This window comes from Lissotriton vulgaris, chromosome 1_1 (assembly GCF_964263255.1).
Source record: "Lissotriton vulgaris chromosome 1_1, aLisVul1.2, whole genome shotgun sequence".
Taxonomy (NCBI): domain Eukaryota; kingdom Metazoa; phylum Chordata; class Amphibia; order Caudata; family Salamandridae; genus Lissotriton; species Lissotriton vulgaris.
Genome location: NC_141685.1, coordinates 214,118,830 through 214,137,717, shown reverse-complemented (window position 1 = coordinate 214,137,717; position 18,888 = coordinate 214,118,830). Strand labels below are relative to the sequence as shown.

General features: G+C 45.5%; 1 protein-coding gene across 1 annotated transcript in view; it reads right to left on the bottom strand.

Annotated features, from left to right (window-relative positions):
• Positions 1–18,888, bottom strand: part of LOC147740914 (membrane-spanning 4-domains subfamily A member 4A-like) — a 209,143-nt gene that overhangs the window by 174,699 nt on the left and 15,556 nt on the right. The window contains exon 3 of the mRNA XM_086936014.1: positions 11,636–11,749. Coding sequence (XP_086792140.1) covers positions 11,636–11,749 — 114 coding nt within the window. The remainder of the gene's footprint in view (positions 1–11,635; positions 11,750–18,888) is intronic.

The window sequence follows — 18,888 nt, the reverse complement described above, 5'->3', positions numbered from 1 at the left end:
ATCTGCCAGGAACAAACCCAGCCTGATCGTCATAAGTAGGGAGAGCCGCGTAGCCAGAACTTTGGCTAAAATTTTAGCGTTGCAGTTAATGAGGGATAGCGGGTGGTAAGAATTACAATCTGTGGGGTCCTTCCCAGGTTTTAAGAGGGAAGTGATGACTACCTCCCGAAATGTGCCGGGTAATACTCCTATCTCCAATGATTCTTCGAATACTTCTTTGAGGATGGGGGCCATAATGTCGATGTATTGTTTATAGAATTCAGCAGGTAATCCATCACTTCCTGACGCCTTACCATTCTTTAGTGACAATATTGCTTCCCTGATCTCATCTAGCTCCAGAGGAGCACTAAGGAACGTTCTATGTACGTTGCTTAGCCTGCACAGTGCTATATCATCTAGGAAAGTTCCGAACCCCGCTTATATACCCCGAGGTATATAAGGCTCCATAATGTGTCTTAAACGTTTGCAGGATACCCTCTGTGTCTTGACACAGCCGTCCACCCTGTGTGCTAACCTCCAATATGTAAGTGCCGAATCAGGGATTTCTAGTGATTTCTGCTAGCGCCCGCCCTGGTCCCTCCCCTTCACATTATCTTCGGGCTACCCAGTGTTTCCCTCTGAACTTCGCCTCTCTTGCCACCTCTTCTTCGTATTCTGATAACTTAGCCCTGAAATCTTTATGTAGCCTCCCATTGTTCCCTCTTGTCATCTGTGCCTCCAACTCCTTCAACTCACGTTCTAATTTGTGTATGGTGCCTCCTATATCACGCAGCACTCCGAAACTCTTGGAGATGCAATACCCCCTGATCGTGACTTTAAATGCTTCCCATACCACCTCTACACTCTCAACTGATCCTTAATTGCGAGGGAAGAACGCTGCAATCTCTTCGCCTAGTTCTGTTTTAAACACTTCATCTAGCAGTGCTGTGGGTTGCAGTCTCCACGGGGGCCGGGAGCTGTTATAAACAGGCATTCGCATTTGTACTAACACTGGGCAATGGTCTGAGTAAGTTCTGGCTAGGTGTATAGCTTTCCCCATATCTGTACTCAACCCTCTAGACAGGAGACAATAATCAAGACGAGCCCATGTGCAAGTGTATGAGGTGAAATGCGTTCCTTCTTTTCGCATAGGGTGTGAAAAAACGCCAGCTATCAATTAGACCGCCTTCTTCTATAATGCTGTGTAATACATCCCTTGACTTCTTGTTGTATTGCACAAAGCCGTCTTCTCTATCCAGTTTAGGCATCATGGACACATTGAAATCCCCGACCCAGATAATGTGCATCGAACCAATATTTACCACCTTCCCCCACAATGTTGTGAAGAACTCTGGCGTGTCGTTATTTGGTGCATAGCAATTTACAATAGTGACCGTATCAGTGCCAAGTCTGCCCCACATGATAACATATCTACCCCCTGTGTCTATCACATTCCCAAGCACATTAAATTGAATCGACCTCTTAATCAAAACGACAGTGCCTCTGGCATATGATGAGTATGAGGAAAATACCCTAACCGCTGCCCATCTGCTTGCAAATGTGTGACACGGGCGTGGCGGTAAGTGCGTTTCCTGCAGGAGCGCTATATACACCTGCTGACGATCTAGATAAGCTAACACATTTATGCCTTTCCTAGCGTCATTGAGGCCTCGTATATTCCAGGACAATACTGTCAAATGATGCGTTCTCCCATCCTCAGCCATTTCTGACTATAATTGCATAACAACATCCCTGTGAGAGATCCACCCTTTGTCACTGTTCATGGATCTGATCCTGTACCGTAACTCTTTTCCCGCAACAACTAAACCTTCCCTCCCCTCCCCCTCCCTCTGAGCCCACCCCTCCACCCACTGAAGCAGCACCAACTTGCCAGACAAGTCTACCCTCCCATTGCCCCTGTCCCCAACCAGACACCCAATCCCCCCCCAACATACAAAAACCAATTCAGGGGAATACCCGTAGGGGGTCATTCTAGAGGGTTACACCGCCGCCTTTCCCTCCTCAGGCCTCTGGACCTGTGTGACCTCTAAACTTCAAGTGAGGAGAGTGGCGGGTCCCGGAATACATTACCATCGGAACATCTGCAGTCCTTCTCAGACATGTGTCCACACTTCGGATGTAGTTGCAGTTTTTCATCAAGCTTTAGTAATACCACCATCAGGAATCAGGAAGTTTAAAAAAAAAAAAAAAAAAAAAGAGGGCTGTTTGACACAGTTCAGGCCTCTTCGTCCGTGCCTTGGTCGTGTTCCTGGTGGCCTTGGTCGCGTCCATTTCCACTGCATTTGTTTCAGCGATCGCAAGAAGTCCTCAGCCTGTTGTGGGTTCGTGAAGAAGCGTTGTTTCCCCTGATGAGTCACACAAAGTTGCGCTGGATATAATAAGGCATAATCGATCTGTGCTGCCCGCAGTTTCTTTTTGTTCTCAATGAACTTGTGCCGCTCCTCCTGTACCATCGGAGTAAAGTCCGGAAATATCGAAAAGGATACCCCATTATACACCAGATTTTGTTTGGCTCTTGCTGCACGCAGTGCCACATCACGATCACAGTAATTCAGCAGGTGCGCAATGATGGGCATCGGAGGGGCACCTGGTTTCAGCACGCTCCACGATAAGGTGTGCAGAGAATGCCTCAGCCCCTATGGCAGTTATTAGCATTTTTCGAGGAAATCTTCCATACGCCCAGTGTCCGTGGATTCCGGAATGCCCGTCACGCGGATGTTGTTGCGTCTACTGCGGGCTTCCAAATCCTCATTCTTCGCAGCGATGATATGTAGCAGTTTATCCATCCTCGTTAATTGCGTCGCATGACTAGCGGTGGTGTCGTCATTATCCGAGATCCGCCTCTCAGTCTCCTTTATTCTCTCTTCGTGCTTGTCCACCTTATGTACAATAGCATCCATCCTAGAGGACATGCGATCCACTTTATTTATTGTGGCAAAACCTTGTCGCATTTCCTGCAGTATCTGCCGCATGTCTCGGTCTTGAGGTGTCTCTTTGCCACCCAACGTGTCCACATTATCTAAATCGGCGTCTGGCATAGTTTGTTTAGCCCCCTTTTTTGCGGTCTCAAAGTTAAGTTTCGGCTGGTGGGTGTCCGGCTTTCCCATCACAGCGCCTTCGTCCACAAGCCCGATATTATGCGGCACCTCACCGGGGTTAGTGACGCGTCAATGCCCCGCTGTGTGCACCCTATGTTGCTGGGCTGAAGCGATAATAATGTGTCCTTCGCAAAGGCACTGTATCCCGGTTACGATGTGGCCCCTAGGTCACACCTTGCTGTTAGGCCTGTACAGCAATATATCCAATGTTGTGCGTTGTGGGGGACGCATTACTTGCTGGTGTTCGTGTGCGCACTTCCCTGCAACTCCGCCGCCGTTCTTGTAAATAGCGCCAATCCGCCTTCTAGGAGATTGTCCCGTCTTTAAATCATTCAGGGCAGAGCGCCCAATCTCGCCACCTTCAGCAGCAGTTTGCGTCTCACTGTGGGGGGTTCAGCGCCCAATGCTGTTCAATCCTCTAAGCATTTCGCATGTTTGGCGCTATGTCCAGGAATGCGCTCCGGTAAACACCACCCCCTTCGCAGTTAAAGTTTCTTGTCCCTCGACGCCTCAAAGCAGCGCTATACGTTCATGAGACAAAGTTCCCCCTCCGTGGAGTGAGAGATTAGGGGCAGAGTCCAAGCGCTGCACCGAGGGGCATAACTACAGCCAGTTCTCCATTGCGTCTTGCCGGTGGAAATGGCGGCAGTTAGGCCACTTATGTCTGCAGTTCAGTCAGCAGGTCATGTGGTGCTTTATTCTCTAAATGGGGGAAGCGTGTGAGGGGGCAGATGTCATAGCCCTCCTCTCCCAGCTCTTTGGCAGTATTGGCACACCACCTCGAGCCCCGGGCGAAGTCCCCAGCAATCTCGGCTCAGTTCACAGAGGCCTGCTCACCTCATTGCAATCCCCGGATTTTCCTGTCAACTGTAGCCGCCTCCGCCATCTCCTCTGTCACCAAGGCAACTCTCGGCAAAGAAGCCAGCGCTGCATTCCTCAGCCCCCGAGGCTCGGATTGTCTCCGGGGTTTCACCGAGTGTGGAAGTTATGTTCATAAGCACTTAGACTTCAGAAGGGTGATGTTTGTCCCGATTCTGTAGGATAAATACCAGATAATTATTCAGGGTAGCAGGAGTGTTGTGTTGTATTGCACAAGTCAGCGCGAGTACATGCTTGGTGCGAGGCTTCGCTCGCGCATTTCTCCACATGGACTCGTGCCGACTCGTGTTAGTGTTTTCATTCAACCTTGTCTCGAGTTGTATTATTGTTTAATTGTGCATCACTCGCGACCATGTTCAGTTTGTTGTAGATGTACTGTATGCTGCAACTGTAATAAGTGTCAGTTACCGCTATCATCTTGGAGACTGGAGTTGTATGCAGGGAGTGCTTCATTTGTACGAATAAACTTACTCTACCATCAATTACTTGTTGATATTTACTCAACAATTTGGCGACGAGGGACGGAGCATTGAACCTTTCCGGGAAGCACTTCCTGTCCGATTTTATGCTAATTTACGCATTTTTTTCGGAACTTTGAAAAGATTTTAAATATTTTTATTGATTCCTGTACCTGCATAGGAAGCGACGAACAGCCATCTGAAGGGCTGAATTCACATCCGAAGGGCAGAATTCATTTATATCCTTTATCTGCGTGTGGATATGCGCGTCTTCGTTTCTTGTTCGCGCTGGTGAATCCTTTTATTTACACGCACTGGCTGAAGTTAAAGCGGAAGTGATTGCTGCATTTCCCATGAGACGCTGAGACGCTGCTTTCCATTGGTTTCTTCATTTTTGATGAAACTAAAGAGGTGACTTCGTTTCTTTTCTCCGGCTGTGTCTCATTTCAGTTTGAAAAAACGGGGAAACTATTCCAAAAAATAAACGGAGTGAAAATTGGAAAGACAGTAAAGCGGATGGGGATTTGAAGTACAGAAAAACCTACCATAATCTTCAAATGAACACAGGAAAATGTCCTGATTTTCCAGGAATCGTTTGACTATTTTTTTTCTTCAACATCCAAGTACTTTATTTTTTCTCATTGTTACTACTATTTTTTTATTTTTTTTGTTTTACTTGTTAGTGATATTCAGTGTAAATTAACTTATTTATTTGCTTATTTCCATCACTATGTGTGCTCAAGGTTATACTCTTTCTCCTCCACAAAGTTATTGGTCAGCTGGTAGTTCTCCTTGTATGCCTTGGATTGAATGGGAAGCTTACTTTCTAAATTATATTGAGACATTAGATGCAAATGGCAAAATGAAAGCCCCAGAAAAAAAAGGTATTTTCTTACACTGTTTGGGACCTGAAGGATTAAAAGCCTTCAATCAACTCCCTACATCACAAGCAAGTGGTGACATGAATGTTTTTGATAAGGCAGTATATGATTTTGATAAGTACTGTTCTCCCAAATTGCGTATAGGAATTTCTAGATTTAAGTTTTTTCAAAGAAAACAGTTAAGTGAAGAAACTGTAGATAATTTTGTTTCGTCTCTGAAAACCTTAGCTCTAGATTGTAAATTTGGAAATTTACAAGAAGATCTTATCAGAGATCAAGTAGTTATGCACTCTAGTAATGAAACTATACAAGAAAGACTATGGATTAATGGTGATGAGAACTTAGATTTTGTAGTATCCATTGTTAGAAAAGCTGAACTTTCCTGTAGGAGTGCATTACAAGTTAAAGGCAAAGATGCCTCAGTGAGTAAAAATGTGGTTGCAAAAATTAATCTTAAGCATGACAGTAAAAATAAGGATTCTTCTAAAAGAAAACAAATATTTTCTCCCAAAGGAAATTCTGAAGATTCCAAAAGTAACTTTAAATGTTTTAGATGCAATAGCAAATCACATTTGGCTAATGACAAAACTTGTCCTGGTTTAAAACAAAAATGTTCCAATTGTGGCTTAAAGGGACATTTTACTTCTGCCTGCAGAAGGGGTAAAGTCAACCAAAGAGTCAAATGTATTGAATTAAGTGAAAATAGTGATGATGAAGATTTCACAGATAATTCTAATAATTGTTCTTTTGTTTTGAACATAAAAGATTCTGTAGTCTTAAATATAAATGACCATACTATTAAGAAGAAGCCATTATGTGATATGGTCATTGGAGGTGTCAAGATCAACATGTATGCGGATTCTGGTTCACCTTACTCTATAGTGTGTGAATCAGTTTGGAGGAAATTATTTGTACCAAGGCTAGGTAGTCATTTAGAAGAGAGTGATATTAATCCTGAGGGATATTCAGGTGGAAGGATAGATATTTTAGGTTTCAGAACCTTAGTTTTCAGGTTTAAGAATAGAAAGTGTATTGCTAAATTATACGTTTCAAAGAAGGGTCCTTCAGTTCTTAGTTGGTTTGACTTTGGTAAACTTGACATTGTGCTGGACCCTAATAGTCCCAATCCTGTGATGTTGATCGATGAACAAAATGGCATATCTTCATTGATGTTAAAAAAATTCCCTGATGTTTTTTCAAAAGGCATTGGAAAGTTGACTAACTTTAAACATGAAATTCGTTTAAAAGACAATGCTTGTCCTAAAATATACAAAGCTCGAAATATCCCCTTTGCTGTCAGAGAGGAAGTTAAAAATGAATTGAATGCTTTGGTAGAATGTGGCATAATAGATAGAATAGAATCATCTGAATGGGTTTCGCCCATAGTGGTTGCTAGACGAGCCAATGGCAAGGTGAGACTATGCATTGACCTTCGCCATCTTAACAATAATATTGTTGTAGACCAATTCCCTCTTCCTTGTATTTCTGAAATGTTGTCTGTGGTTGGGGGGTCAAACATTTTTTCAACCATCGATTTATCTGCTGCTTACCATCAGATAGAGCTGAATGAGAAGAGCAAGGATCTAACTGCATTTATTACACCTTTTGGGTGCTTCAGATTCAACAGGATGCCTTTTGGCCTGGCGTCCGCAGCAGCAATTTTTCAGAGGGTTATGCAAGACATTTTAAAAGACTGTAAAAATGCCATCTGTTTTCAGGATGACATATTGGTATTTAATGATGATAAAGACAAGCACATTACTGCTTTGGAGGAAGTATTGAATGCACTTAATGTACATGGCCTTACCATTAAGCATGAAAAATGTAAATTTGGTGTTCATTCTGTAAATTATTTAGGTCATGAACTGTGTGCGGAAGGGGTCAAACCAAAACCTTCACTTTTAGAAGCAATTAAGTCGGCTCCTCATCCTCTATCTAAGGACGATGTAAGATCTTTTTTAGGGTTAGTCGAGTTCTACGCTAGATATGTGCATGACTTTTCGTGCAGAACATATAATATCAGGCAGTTAATTAAAAATAGAGTTGTTTTTGAATGGACAAGTGAATGTGAAAAGGAGTTTTGTGATGTGCAGAATGCTATCTGCTCAGCAAGTGCGCTCTCTTGCTTTGACCCTTCTCTGGAAAACATTATTACTACCGATGCTAGCGCAAAAGGACTGGGTGCTGTGTTTACCCAAAAGAATAAGGAGGGAAAAGAAGTTATTATTGCGCATGCTTCAAGGGCCCTTACCCCTGCTGAGGAAAAGTATTCCACAATAGAAAGTGAGACACTAGCGTGCATTTGGGCTTTGCAACATTTCAGAGTGTTTGTCTGGGGTAAGGAATGTACACTAAGGAGTGATCACAAACCTTTGGTACGGCTGCTCACTACAGAAGGTATGTTGAGAGCTTCAGCCCGTATTGCACGCATGTCCATGCGTTTGCAGGATTTTATTTATAATATACAATATTTACCCGGCCAAGAAAATGTTTCTGCTGATTTTTTATCTAGTATGCCTTTACCAATTCAGGAGGATTTACACAATGAGTGGGACAATTTCCAGATTGCCATGATTCATGATGAGGGTCCCATTACCATTAATCAAACTTTGTGGAAAGAGAAATTTGAAGATGATGAAATTTTAAAGAATGTTGCCAATTATATCATTGGTACTTGGCCTGAAAAAAAGTGTTTGAATTCAGAGTTGAAAAGCTTCTGGGAAGTGAGGTCAGAACTTTCATGTTGTGAGAACATCATCAAAAGAGGTGAACGCATTGTTCCACCAGTGGGTGTGAGGAAAATTATAGTTCTGCAGGGTCATGAAGGTCATAGTGGCATGGTTAGAACCAAGCAACAAGTTAAGCATTTATTTTGGTGGCCAGGGATGGACATGTTTATCGAACGATTGGTCAGAAATTGTGTGGTATGTGCCAACTCTGATAAGTCTTTAGTTAGTTTAAAACCCAATATGGGTGCACATACTATTCCAAACAATCCTTGGGAAACCATTGCCATAGACATCATGGGTCCTATTGGTTGCGAATCCAAGTATGTCATCGCAGCCATTGATATTTTCTCTAAATGGCCAATTATTAAAATTGTTCAAAAAAATAGATACCGATTCGGTTCTATGTTTCCTAGATAAAGTTTTTATTGAAGAAGGTTTACCAGTAAGAATTATATCTGACAATGGTGTACAATTTATTTCAAAGAAGGCCAATGATTATTTTTCAAGGCTTGGGATTGCCCATTCCACTACTTCTTTATATAATCCTAGTGGAAATGGGGTAATAGAGAGGTTCAATAGGGTTCTGAAAGGAGCTATACAGTTTACCAGTAATGATGACAAAAAATGGGAAGTTGAAATTTTTAAGAAGGTGTGGGTGTACAGGACAACCATGAATTCAATGACTGGGTATTCTCCTTTTGAGATCATGAGAGGGAGAATCCCTAGGACAAAGGTGAATCCCTCGTGGTTGGTGAAATCCACTTCTTCTGGTGTGGATCTGAGTATAGTTAAGGAAAACCTTATTCGCACTCATTGCTCTAACAAAAAGTACTTTGATGAGAAATGTGGTTCGAAAAAGGATCCCAAAGTGGAAGTTGGTATGATGGTAAAGGTCAAAAAACCATGGAAGGTCAAGAAAGGTGAAAGTTCATTTATGGGTCCTTTTGAAGTTTTGGAGGGTTTAAAAAACTCTGTGAGATTATCTAACAATAAAGTTTGGAATCTGAGTAGAATTGCTATTCTCAAAGCTGACAAGGATGTTTATTGTAAAGAACCTATTCCTGAACATCCCGATTTTTCTTTTTTGGATGAGGATTCCCGTGATACAGATGCTATACCTTGCTGCTCAAGTAGTTGTTATACCAATCAGGATACTGCTCCTACTGTACCTTCTTGTTCAAGTAACAGTACCACCAGTCAGGATGTTACTGTTCAACATGGTGTTCCCTTACCCAAAAGAGTCACTAAGAAACCAAAGTGGTTGTCTGATTTTGTTGCTTTCATGACAGGAAAAATGTAATTTACAGTGTTTTTTTGTTTTTTTTTCATAAGGGGGGAAGGTGTGTTGTGTTGTATTGCACGAGTCAGCGCGAGTACATGCTTGGTGCGAGGCTTCGCTCGCGCATTTCTCCACATGGACTCGTGCCGACTCGTGTTAGTGTTTTCATTCAACCTTGTCTCGAGTTGTATTATTGTTTAATTGTGCATCACTCGCGACCATGTTCAGTTTGTTGTAGATGTACTGTATGCTGCAACTGTAATAAGTGTCAGTTACCGCTATCATCTTGGAGACTGGAGTTGTATGCAGGGAGTGCTTCATTTGTACGAATAAACTTACTCTACCATCAATTACTTGTTGATATTTACTCAACAAGGAGCCTCACCACAGGGCGGCCATTCTGCTCATGCGCCCTCTAGCGCCCCCATTTTGGACACTAACCTTGCCTTTAAGGAACACGCTGCCAAAAAACGATGACGGCCTGGTACCAGCTTTCCCTTGTATGCTAAGTGAAATTTCCAGAAGGCGACTTCAGATCTGCTGTACACATCCTCATATTCTCACCTCTGGATAGTGGTTAAGCCCTGCTCCGTGGCTTCTCAGACTCCGCAGTGGCAACCCTCAAGGGTATTCTACATACAGGAGCATGTTCAGCCCCATCCTGATAAACACTGTTGGCACCCTTTGCCTGTCTGCACCCTCTTCAAAACAGCCACCAGCCGCATCATTTACTAAGCCATCATGACCAGCACCCCTGTTTATCATGCAGGCATGCTCACCATCTCTAGTGTTCTCGGCACACCTGCAGCCAGAACACCATCAGACTGCAGACTAAGGGATCGATTACGATGCCTGTCGGAAAGCATTTCGGCCGAATTGGTCTTGGAGTGGTTTCTGACTGAATTGGATCTGGGGAGTCTGACCGACCGATTATGATGCTTCTGTATACAATTAGGTCGGACTCCCATTGAATTCAAAGGTAGCCTGTGTACCGACCGAATACACAGGCTCCCATTGAAGAAAGGGGTGGCTGGGGATAATCGTGCACCATATGGCGGGCACCCCTTGGTGTCTGCCACACTGCGCATGGTCCGAAAGGGGGGGTCAGTTTTAGGTTTTGCAACAATGGTTTTAAGTAACCTTTAACCCCTTCGCTGCGGCGGCTATTCCGCCGCAGCGCTAAGGGGGAGGCGGGGCCGCACCGCGCTCCCGTGCTCGTGACGGAACCGCTCCGTCACGAGCCTCGGGTGAGCTGTGCTTGTGACGGAACGGTTCCGTCACGGCCCCGCCCACTCTTTAGAACGCCCAGCGCAGGCACGGGCCGTGATGGAACTGTTCCGTCACCAGCACAGCCCACCCGAGGCTCGTGACGGCTCGTGACGGAACGGTTCCGTCACAAGCATGAGAGGGGTTAAAGGAACATTTTACTAGCCTCCAGTACTGTCAGAAATTGTAAGATTTTCTAGCTATTGTAAAGGAAATTGATTATATTAAAGAAATAAAGACAAAGATTACCTTGTCCCTTTTTATGGCAACTTGAATTGTTTGTCTCCAGTGGGATTCATTTAAAGGACCTGACAATGCTTATGCTGACATTTTATTTTGATTAGTATGTATGCTTAGAATAATGTCTAAATACGAGTTTTATATTGCGTGTGTTTATATTATTATTCGTTTTCTGTGCGGTTGAAGGCTTGGTAACCAATGATGATAACATTGTAACGGCTACATGCTGGTGGGGTCTAGAAACGTCTGTTGAATTTTCTGCAACAGAATCTTGGAAGAGCTGGGGAGAAATGAAACTATCAAAACTAGCAATTGAATCATCACCTGCCTTAGCACACAGTAAGAGGAAGGATGTTGGTATTTGGAGATGGTGCAGTATGGGTAGTTCTAATTGTGATTGGTTTAATTTAAACCACTTGGCCTGTAGTTTTCAACAATACTTTAAAGGGGTCTTGTAGTTGAATAGTGTATTGCCGTTTGTAGGAGTAAAGAAATATTAAAAGCATAATGTTTGCCTCTATGCCCTTAATAAAATCATAACTTTCCTTCACAATAGCCAAGAAGTTTTACATTCTACCCTGAGGGGTATCTTAAATTACAAGCTGGAATTTCATTATATTCTCTTTTCAATGACACTGAACTCAGCTTGCTAACATATTGCATTCTGTGAGGATGGGATACCAGGAGCCACTGTCCAAAATAAACAGTATACTGAGGTTTATGAGAACCAAAGAAATGTTTGAATGAAGATGACACCTTTACTTTTGAAGGGTGGAATAGTGGATTTTGAGGCACACATACTTACGCATAAGCCACCCCAGAAGGGCGCTCCGGTGAAGCCTGAGAAACTCTGGAATGTTGTTGAGCAGATGGTGGCACCAAAGAGGAAGCTGATGATTCCGATCATGATTTGGATGGCCTGTGGCAGAAGAGAGTGAGAGAGTTAGAGGCAGTCAACCCTGAAACATACTCAGAGCCAGAAACATAATCCTATGAATGGAGAGTGTTACCTTCATGAACATACTCTTGCAATACTGCAGCACCACACCAACTACTGTTCAATGGCTCCAACTCAGTCTTCCAGAAGGGACACAAGCCTTATATGCAGACAACAACCTGACAGAGTGCCTAATTTATATTTTGGTGGTGAGGCCTTCCCCTGTCAGAGTGACAGAGTATTTTGCTCTGTCGCCCTAGCGGGGGTTCTGACTGCCAAATTTAGAAATGTCCATTGGCTTGAGGGACCTTTCTAACATTTACAGCACAGGATCCACCATCAGAGAGGTAACTTTGACTCATGGCTAAGGTAAACATTTTGGAGCAGTAAGGCAATGCTTTTATTATTTTCAAAAACAAAACTCCCTAGTGGAATTTCTTGGGAGGAGATTTAAAAAAACACGCCTCCCCGCCATGGGAGTCTTCTCCTTTGGCGAGGGGGGCTTTTTCAAGATTTTACTGCCCTTTACTACAAGGGTTTGTCTGTCAGTGATGGGCAGAAAGCTACATGTCAGCCCATCCTATTCTCTGACACCCAGTACTAGGTCAAGCTGTTGGTGGTGTGTAACATGGCAGAGACGGAGTAGTCTCCACTGTAGTTACATCAAAATTACGCAATTATGTGCGACCATTATGAAGGCTACTCGGTCGTCGTTATGATGGAGTATCCTTACCGCCAACATATAAATCAGCCTCAGAAACATAATTCAATCAACCAGCTAAGCAACAATTCTGCAATGCAACCAGTGGCCAACTGTGCACCCTTGTGTACCATGATATTCATTTCAGCAGATCCTACAGTGGTTTGGTAATAGTACTCATGCAACCATTCGTTGACTCAGTGCAATTAAAAGAACCTCAAACTAATGCAACACATGGCTATGACTACTTGTGTATGCTACACAGAGGACTACCTCAGCATGTGTGCATAACCTCAGGATTTCCCTTCTTTCTCAGCATCTGTGAGACCTTTCTGCCTAATGGGTGAGGAAAGCAAGTGGTTTGGGTTGGAAGCACATCCTTTCTTTGGATTCTGGCTGATGATTTGGTTTTGTACCTAACAATAAGTAGGTCAGCTCTGGGACCAGTTTTGACCATATCGCAGGTGTATTCCCATCAGTGTAATCTCTGTTAAGTGCAGTCCAATTGTTTTTCCAGGCTGTCAGGCCCGAAGTATTGATTGTGGTCCATTTCAATCGGCTTAGGAGCATGTGTATTTCCTCCCGCTTAGATGCACCCAGGGGGGTAGTGTGCCCGAGAGTAACTGTTTGCAGTGATATAACAGTGAACAGTAGGCGGTTATCACTGGTTTGATGTACAGGCTTTTGAAATTCCACCTCTTGTTCATGGAGCCAGTGGCTCATGAAAATATGATCTGTAGTTGATTTGGGTTTTCCTTTGCACCCTCTAGCCATAGCATGGTTTGAGACTTTTTGTGTGCAGACCTTAGACTATAGGTGTTTATAAATGTATTGAGCAGATTGCCCGCACAGTCCCTAGGTCAAGAGGTGTCTTTTTCTGGGCCCAAGTTGTGAGTATTGTTGTCACCGACCATTAATTGGCGCAGTTTGGATAATTACTGAGCAGTGCTTCCAGTGTGTTGACCAATTCCCTTCTCTTTCCGTATCCAGGGCGGTCTTTGCAGTTAAAATAAATGTTCAAGAGTAGGATTGTTGTGGGGCATCCGTTCAGTTTCAGGCCTCGCAAGTGTAATGCTTGGACCATGTCCATGCTTAGTGGGGATTTATTTAACTGATGTTATGGAGATACCCAGGTTTACGTATATATACAGGCTCCCTGATGGCCTTTCATGAGCATTGTACTTTTTTGCAGGGTGTTGGAATTCCTAGAAGCCTGGTGTGACCAGAGGGGCTAGTAGCCAAGTTTCCTGGAGACACAGCAGGTCCCCTTTCTGTAAAAATTCGAAGGCATCCATGTTCTTTAGCATGGTTTTCAGCCCAAACACATTCTGTGAAATTATTTGTAATGTCTTGTATGTTCCACTTGCAGGGCCATTAACTCTTTTTAAGCTAGGAGCAGTTTGATCGCTGCCATGGCAGGGTTGGTGCTGTTCCGTCCTGATCGGCAGTATGTGACTCAGCTTTCACTTTTCAGGGATTTTACGCCCTGTGGTAGGCGAGGCGGATGAGAATCATATTCTTAAGTTGGAAAATGAAGTTGGATGGGCGACTTCGACAGTGCCTCTTGAAACAGACTTTCGCTGTAGCTGTGCTAAACTCCCCCTTTTAGCGAATTGAGCCATCTTTGTCATGATCTATTGGGCTATCGTGCTGGTTTTCCATGTTTTTATTGTCGATTATCTTCTTGTGTTACTCTTCAGGCCCTTGAATTGAACTCGTGTTAAGTCTACAGTTGTGAGGTGTTTTAGCTCTGGAACGTATTGAAGGATTTATAGAATATTGGCCCTGTTTACGTGTGGGAGCCTCCTCAAGTTGTGTATTCGGGCTTGAGCACCACTATGGCATTTTCAGATGCCCTTTGGGCGGGCCTCTTGGCCTTATAGTGATAGGGTTTGTTTCCGGGCCGGGACTATTTGTTATATTTGTTCTAATGTCTATTTGTGCTACTGTGCGCTTTCCTATCTCTGTACTGTTTGTTTGGGGGGAGGAGTTCTTTTGTTGTCCATTTTGGATGGGGGCCCATCTTGCTCCTGTCTGTTTCGGTGAAGTGATTTGACGGTGCCCCCTCTGCTGACTGTTTGTTGGGGTGGCGATCTCCCATGGAGTTTGAGTTCGCCCTTCGTCTGCTGGACCTAACCCACGGGCTGATTATGTAAGAGGGGGTGTTGTCATTGCTCTCATTAACTTGGCCTTGCCTGAGCTGACGATGGCCTAGCCTTTTCGAAGATTGGGTAATGCTTCTATGGCCTGAGTGGTTTTGATTGTTGATTAGTACTTGGGTCCATTTTACAGCCTGAGTTGCCGTCTGATGCTGCCAGGCGCAATTGTAACTCCTTTACACAGAGCTGATATTTGCTGTTTTTTGTTTGCGTGTTTAACCGCCTTTTTGCTCTTCTGGATAGCAGTTTGCTAGTGCATCTTTGCTAAAAGATGTGTTATTGAAATCTGAGTTCAGGGAGCCTAAACTTTATTTCTTCATCTTGTTCCAATGGGAAGTTATACTTGCAAGATGTTACAAAGTATTTCCCATTCTGTCCTATGGGGCAAGATACTCTTTCAAAAGTGAAAAACTAAATTTGCAGTATTTCAATATCAGGACATGTCACACACACCAGTACATGTCCTACCTTTCACATACATTGCACCCTGCCCAGGGGGTACCTTGGGCCTACTATGGGGTGCCTTACATTTTAGAAAAAGGAAGGTTGGGGCACGGCAAGTGGGGGCATTTGCCAAGTCCCCCACTTGCCGTGCAGTGGCAGGTCTGAGACACCATTTCAGGGCTACTCATGTGGGTGGAACAATCAGTGCTGCAGGCCCACTAGTAGCATTTGATTTACAGGCCCTGGCACACTCAGTGCACTTTACTAGGGGCTTACCAGTAAATCAAATATGCCAATCATGAAAACACCAATTCATAAACACAATTTATACAGAGAGCATATGCACTTTAGCACTGATTAGTGGTGGTAAAGTGCGCAGACTCCTAAAACCAACAACAGGTCAGGAAAAAATAGGAGGAAGAAGCAAAAAGTTTAGGGCTAACCTTGCAAACAGGGCCAAGTCGAACAATGACATATGTCTGATTCATATTTTATTTTTTGCTACATTTAGCCAAGGTGTCAAAGGTCTAATGTTCTTGTTCAAAAGCCAACGACGCCAACTCCGCCACCCTAATCGACTACCTCGCCGACCTTGGCCTCAGACAACTCGCTACCGCACCCACCCACGCCGCCGGACACACGCTGGACCCCATCTTCTCCACAGGCACCCACGTCGCCTTCGACCACACCACCGAACTCCACTGGACCGACCACCGCTGCATCCATTTCACATTCAAGAAACCAACCACGCACCACCGCACCCAACAGCTGCCATGCCGCTCCTTGAGCAAAGTCAACGAAGACCATCTTATCACCACCCTCGCCCAGAACCCACCCGCTGACCCCACCAACCCAGACGCCGCAGCCTGCAACCTCAGACAGTGGATAGACGACTGCGCCAACACCCTTGCCCCGCTCAAGAAACCCTCCAACAGCCACGCCAGCAAGAGAGCCACCTGGTTCACCAACAAGCTCCAGACCTCCAAACGCTCATGCCGGAAACAGGAGAAGATATGGCTCTACGAACGCACACCGGTTAACCACGCAGCCTACAAGGACGCCACCCGCAGACATCACCACCTCATCAGATTAGCCAAGAGATCCTCTTCCAAAGACCGCTTGGATAACAACGCACACAACAACAAGTAGCTCTTCAGCATCGTAAAGGCACTCTCCAACCCCAGCGCCAACGCCAACGACATCCCGCCCTCACAAGAACTGTGCGACTCACTAGCCATCTTCTTCCACCGCAAGATCGTAGACATCCACGACTGCTTCAACACCATGACCACCCCGACTACGCCAGACTCCACCTCCCCTGTAAACACTACCAGCGCCAACCGCCTGATCTCCTGATCCAACGTCAACGACGACGAGACACGCAAGGTCATGAACCCCATCCACTCAGGAGCTCCGTCAGACCCGTGCCCACACCACATATTCAACAAAGAAGGCGCAGCCATCGCACCCCAAACACGGAAGGTCATCAACATCTCCTTTGAAACAGCGACATTCCCGGAAAGCTGGAAGCACGCCGAAATCAACTCCCTCCTCAAGAAGCCCAAGGGGGACCCCAAGGCCCTCAAGAACTTCCGGCCCATCTCCCTGCTCTCGTTCCCGGCAAAGGTCATCGAGAAAATCGTCAACATGCAATTGGCCCGCCACCTAGAAGACAACAACATCTTGAACCCGTCCCAGTCCGGATTCAGACGAAACCACAGCACTGAGACAGCCCTCATCACCACCACAGACGACATCAGGTGCCAACTAGACAACGGCGAAACATCAGCCCTCATCCTCCCGGACCTGTCAGCCGCCTTCGACATGGTCTGCCATCGCACTCTAAAGACACGCCTCCTAAAAGCCGGAATCCAAAAGAAGGCCCTTGACTGGACCACGTCCTTCCTCTCCGGAAGAACCCAGAGCGCCCACCGACCACCCTTCCCACCCGAAGCCACCGGCATCATCTGCAGCGTCCCTCAGGGTTCATCTCTCAGCCCGACGCTGTTCAACGTCTACATGGCCCCCATCGCACAAGTGGCCCGCCATCACAACCTCAACATCATCTCCTACGCCGACGACACCCAGCTCATCCTCTCTCTCACCAAGGACCCACACACAGCCGAAACCAACCTCCACGAGGGAATGAAGGCCGTCACCGACTGGATCAGGAACAGCCATCTGAAGCTGAACTCAGACAAGACGGAGGTCCTCATCCTCGGATCCACCCCCTCAGCCTGGGATGACTCCTGGTGGCCGACCACACTGGGAACAGCACCAACACCCACTGACCATGCACTCAACCTAGGATTCATCCTCAACTCCTCCCTCTCAATGTCTAAGCAGGTCAACGCCGTCTCCTCCTCCTGCTACAACACCCTCCACATGCTCCTCAGGATCTACAAGTGAATCCCGACAGAAACAAGAAGAACGGTGACACAGGCCCTTGTCAGCACAAGACTGGACTACGGCAACTCACTCTATGCAGGAATCCCAGCCAAACACCTACGATGACTACATGCATCCAAAACGCCTCCGCCTGACTGATCGTCAACGTCCCCCGCCGCAGCCACATCACCCCCCACCTGAGAGACCTACACTGGCTCCTCGTCGACAAGAGGATCACCTTCAAGCTCCTCACCCACGCACACAAAGCACTCCACAACGCCGGACCAGCCCAGCTGAACAGCACTCTTAGCTTCTACCCCCCCACCCGCCAGCTCCACTCCGCCAGCCTTGCCCTCGCCACTGTCCCCCGCATCCAACGAACGACCTCCGGTGACAGATCCTTCTCCTACCTCGCCGCCAAGACCTTGAACACCCTCCCTACCCACATACGGCCGACCCAAGACCTACTCGCCTTCAGAAGACTACTCAAGACCTGGCTCTTCGAGCAGTAGCAGCACCCCCCCTACCCATAGCAGCTTGAGACCCTCACGGGTAAGTAGCGCGCTTTACAAGTACTCTGATTGATTGATTGATTGATTGATTGATTGATTGATTGATTGATCAGGATTTACCATGGACGAAATCGGTAAGTTGGGTGTTAGGCTTCTAAACCATAATTGGCTAAATCCTCGGGCTTTCCCGCAAAAGCATCTACCGAAAACAGAAATGTAGGATTATGCGATGGTGTGACTGCCCCGAACATGCTTTCAAAATTGACAGTGTCCTAACGCAAGAGTTATTAAAACAAACTTCTATCCTGCCTCATTGGAAGAGAATTCAGGAGGTAGAATAAATATTAGAGTGCCACAATGGAGTGGTATCAGTTGACGCTCATTATGTTATCTGTTGCACATTTCTCTTGCATAGAAAAATGCTGCAGCTGTTGTGACACTTTGGTCATGCAATACTTCACACACTCATGGCAGACTTATACTGATGGCACTGGCAAAGGAATAGAGACAATAATTTACGAGAAGCTGGCGTCACTTTCAGTTTCCCTTTTCATTCTTGTAAATGAAAGTGGAATGCACCCGCCCCATCTCCTCCAGCTTCTGATAGCATGCAACCAAGCAGGCATGGCCCAGCAGCACAGGCGCACCAACCAAGGCACTGAGGTGCACTCCTTTCCAGGTAGCAGTGCACATGTGAGCAAGGTCAATGACGTCATTAACAGTGCAAGAGAGCCAATGGATGAGCCGGGCTGACCAACTCTACCATTCTGTATGTCGTGGTGGTCAGCAGCAAAATGTGAATGGCACTTGAACAGAGCAAGGAATGAAGGCACTTAGACAAAAGCCCCTGTATGAGACTGTGATACATATCAATCTGTCTTCAGGCCATCCCTAAACATGTATATATTTCTGGATATG